At 41.3% G+C, this 1931-nt stretch overlaps 1 protein-coding gene across 1 annotated transcript in view; it reads right to left on the bottom strand.

The window, feature by feature from the left end:
* Positions 1-1931, bottom strand: part of fbxo41 (F-box protein 41) — a 42595-nt gene that overhangs the window by 12871 nt on the left and 27793 nt on the right. The window contains exon 4 of the mRNA XM_037674887.1: positions 1416-1489. Within this exon, the coding sequence (XP_037530815.1) occupies positions 1416-1489 (74 nt within the window). The remainder of the gene's footprint in view (positions 1-1415; positions 1490-1931) is intronic.

Raw genomic sequence — 1931 nt, 5'->3', positions numbered from 1 at the left:
CTCTCTCTCTCTCTCTCTCTCTCTCTCTCATATATATATATATATATGTGTGTGTGTGTGTGTGTGTGTGTGTGTGTGTGTGTGGCCTGATGTCACGGCAGGAAACACATTCGCAAACCAACTGGGGATGACAGTTGTTAGAGTGTTACGGTTCGGTCATGTGTGTGTGTAATGTGTGTAACTATCGCAATATTCACATGTGCAACTATTCATCACACGCGTCTGTGTACGTGTGTTAGTTTGTCTGTCTGTTAGCAAAATAGCTCATGAACCACTCAACATTAAACAATGACATTTTCAGAAAATAATCAATGGAGATACATCTGCCGTTGATTAACTTTCAAAGTCAAATAGGTTCAAGATGGCCGCCACAGCCAATCAACCTTAGCACACTATATAATGACTATACCTCTGTCAGTTTTACAGGTATTGAGCTACAACTCAGTGTGGTGTAGCAGAGAGTCCTCCCCGACACGCTGTGAGCACCAACAGATTGTACAAGATTTTTATTTAAAACATTCTCTTTACCTTTTGGACTCAACTGTGTTTGTCTGTTAGCAAAATATTTCATGATGGCATCTAATTTTTGCTAGAACATGAACAAATATCTTACCTGTTGTAGAAAGCTCTTTGATCGACCTCAGTTTGGAGTGACAGAGTTGAATTCTGGCTCGTTGGATGAGCTAAAGGCTAGTCCTAACGAGGCCAAGGCTGCTGGAATAAAACAAGTCTGACCTCAAAAATTACACGTTTTGAGCAAATAATTTAAAAAACTGTTGTCCATTTCATGTTACGTGATTAGTCTGGCTGAAATATTTTGATACTCCTGGTGGAGCGTCAGTAGGCACTGGAACAGCTGGCTGCTGCTGTTACTGAATTTACAGTTGACAAAAAGCGCAGAATTGAATGAAAAACTGACAACAGTGTCAAGGTCTGTAAAATTATGTTTAAAGGTTTAAACATTTTTAAAACTGGAGTTGTTTTAGGAGGGCAGCAATGCGGTTTGCTCATTGCCTCATTCAGACTAGCAGTTCGCTCGTCGGTCACAATTAAACTTCAAATTGTATTTCTACAACAGGTAAGACATTCGTTATTCATAACCTTCCTACAGAACGCACGTCATAAGATCTAAAGCGGTCTCAGTCGGTTCTTGAGGCTTCAAAAGAAAAAAAAAACTTCTGGTCTTCACTCAAAGAGCTGCACCTCAGAAGGCCGCACGATGGATGCTGGGGAAGGGGATTGATCGTAATGGACAGATTGTGTTTCACTGCAGGAGCTTTGAACCCCCCCCCCCCCCCACCCACACACACACACACACACACACACAGGTCACGCAGCACTATGGGAGGCTCTACCCTCGCCCTCTGGATTACATTCGTGAAGGTGGCGGATTGTTTTAGCAGCCGCAGACCTACCCTGTGCTGGGGGAGGAACGTCTCTCCGACACTTGGTACATCCCTCTTGTGCTCCCAGAGATGCTCGAGTTTCTCTGGTGAGAAACAAGCAAACAAACCAAATCAGAACAGAGAGCTCATACGTTTGTCATTTTATGTATTTGAACACTGTTAAGAGATGACAGCAGCCCTGTTCAGCTGCACACTCTTTCTTTAGGTGTGTTGTTACACCACAATAAAAAAAAAACTGAAAACACAAACGAGTTTTCAAGGTTGTGATAGCGCCGTGATGGAGAAACAAAAAGTACTGCTTAATAACATTATATCAATATACCAACATTATACAACACAGCTGTTGGTCTAATTAAAGGTATTTCTGTTTGGTTTAGTAGACTGATTGAATGTGATTGAGTTTATTTCATGAGTCATCTGAGTAATGTTGAGTAATGTTGAGTAATGTTGAGTGATGCTGAGTAATGTTGAGTAATGCTGAGTAATGCTGAGTAATGCTGAGTAATGTTGAGTAATGTTGAGTAA

Source organism: Nematolebias whitei, chromosome 3 (assembly GCF_014905685.2).
Source record: "Nematolebias whitei isolate Nwh7 chromosome 3, NemWhi1, whole genome shotgun sequence".
Classification (NCBI taxonomy): Eukaryota; Metazoa; Chordata; class Actinopteri; order Cyprinodontiformes; family Rivulidae; genus Nematolebias; species Nematolebias whitei.
This window is presented reverse-complemented; position numbering and strand designations above follow the sequence as displayed.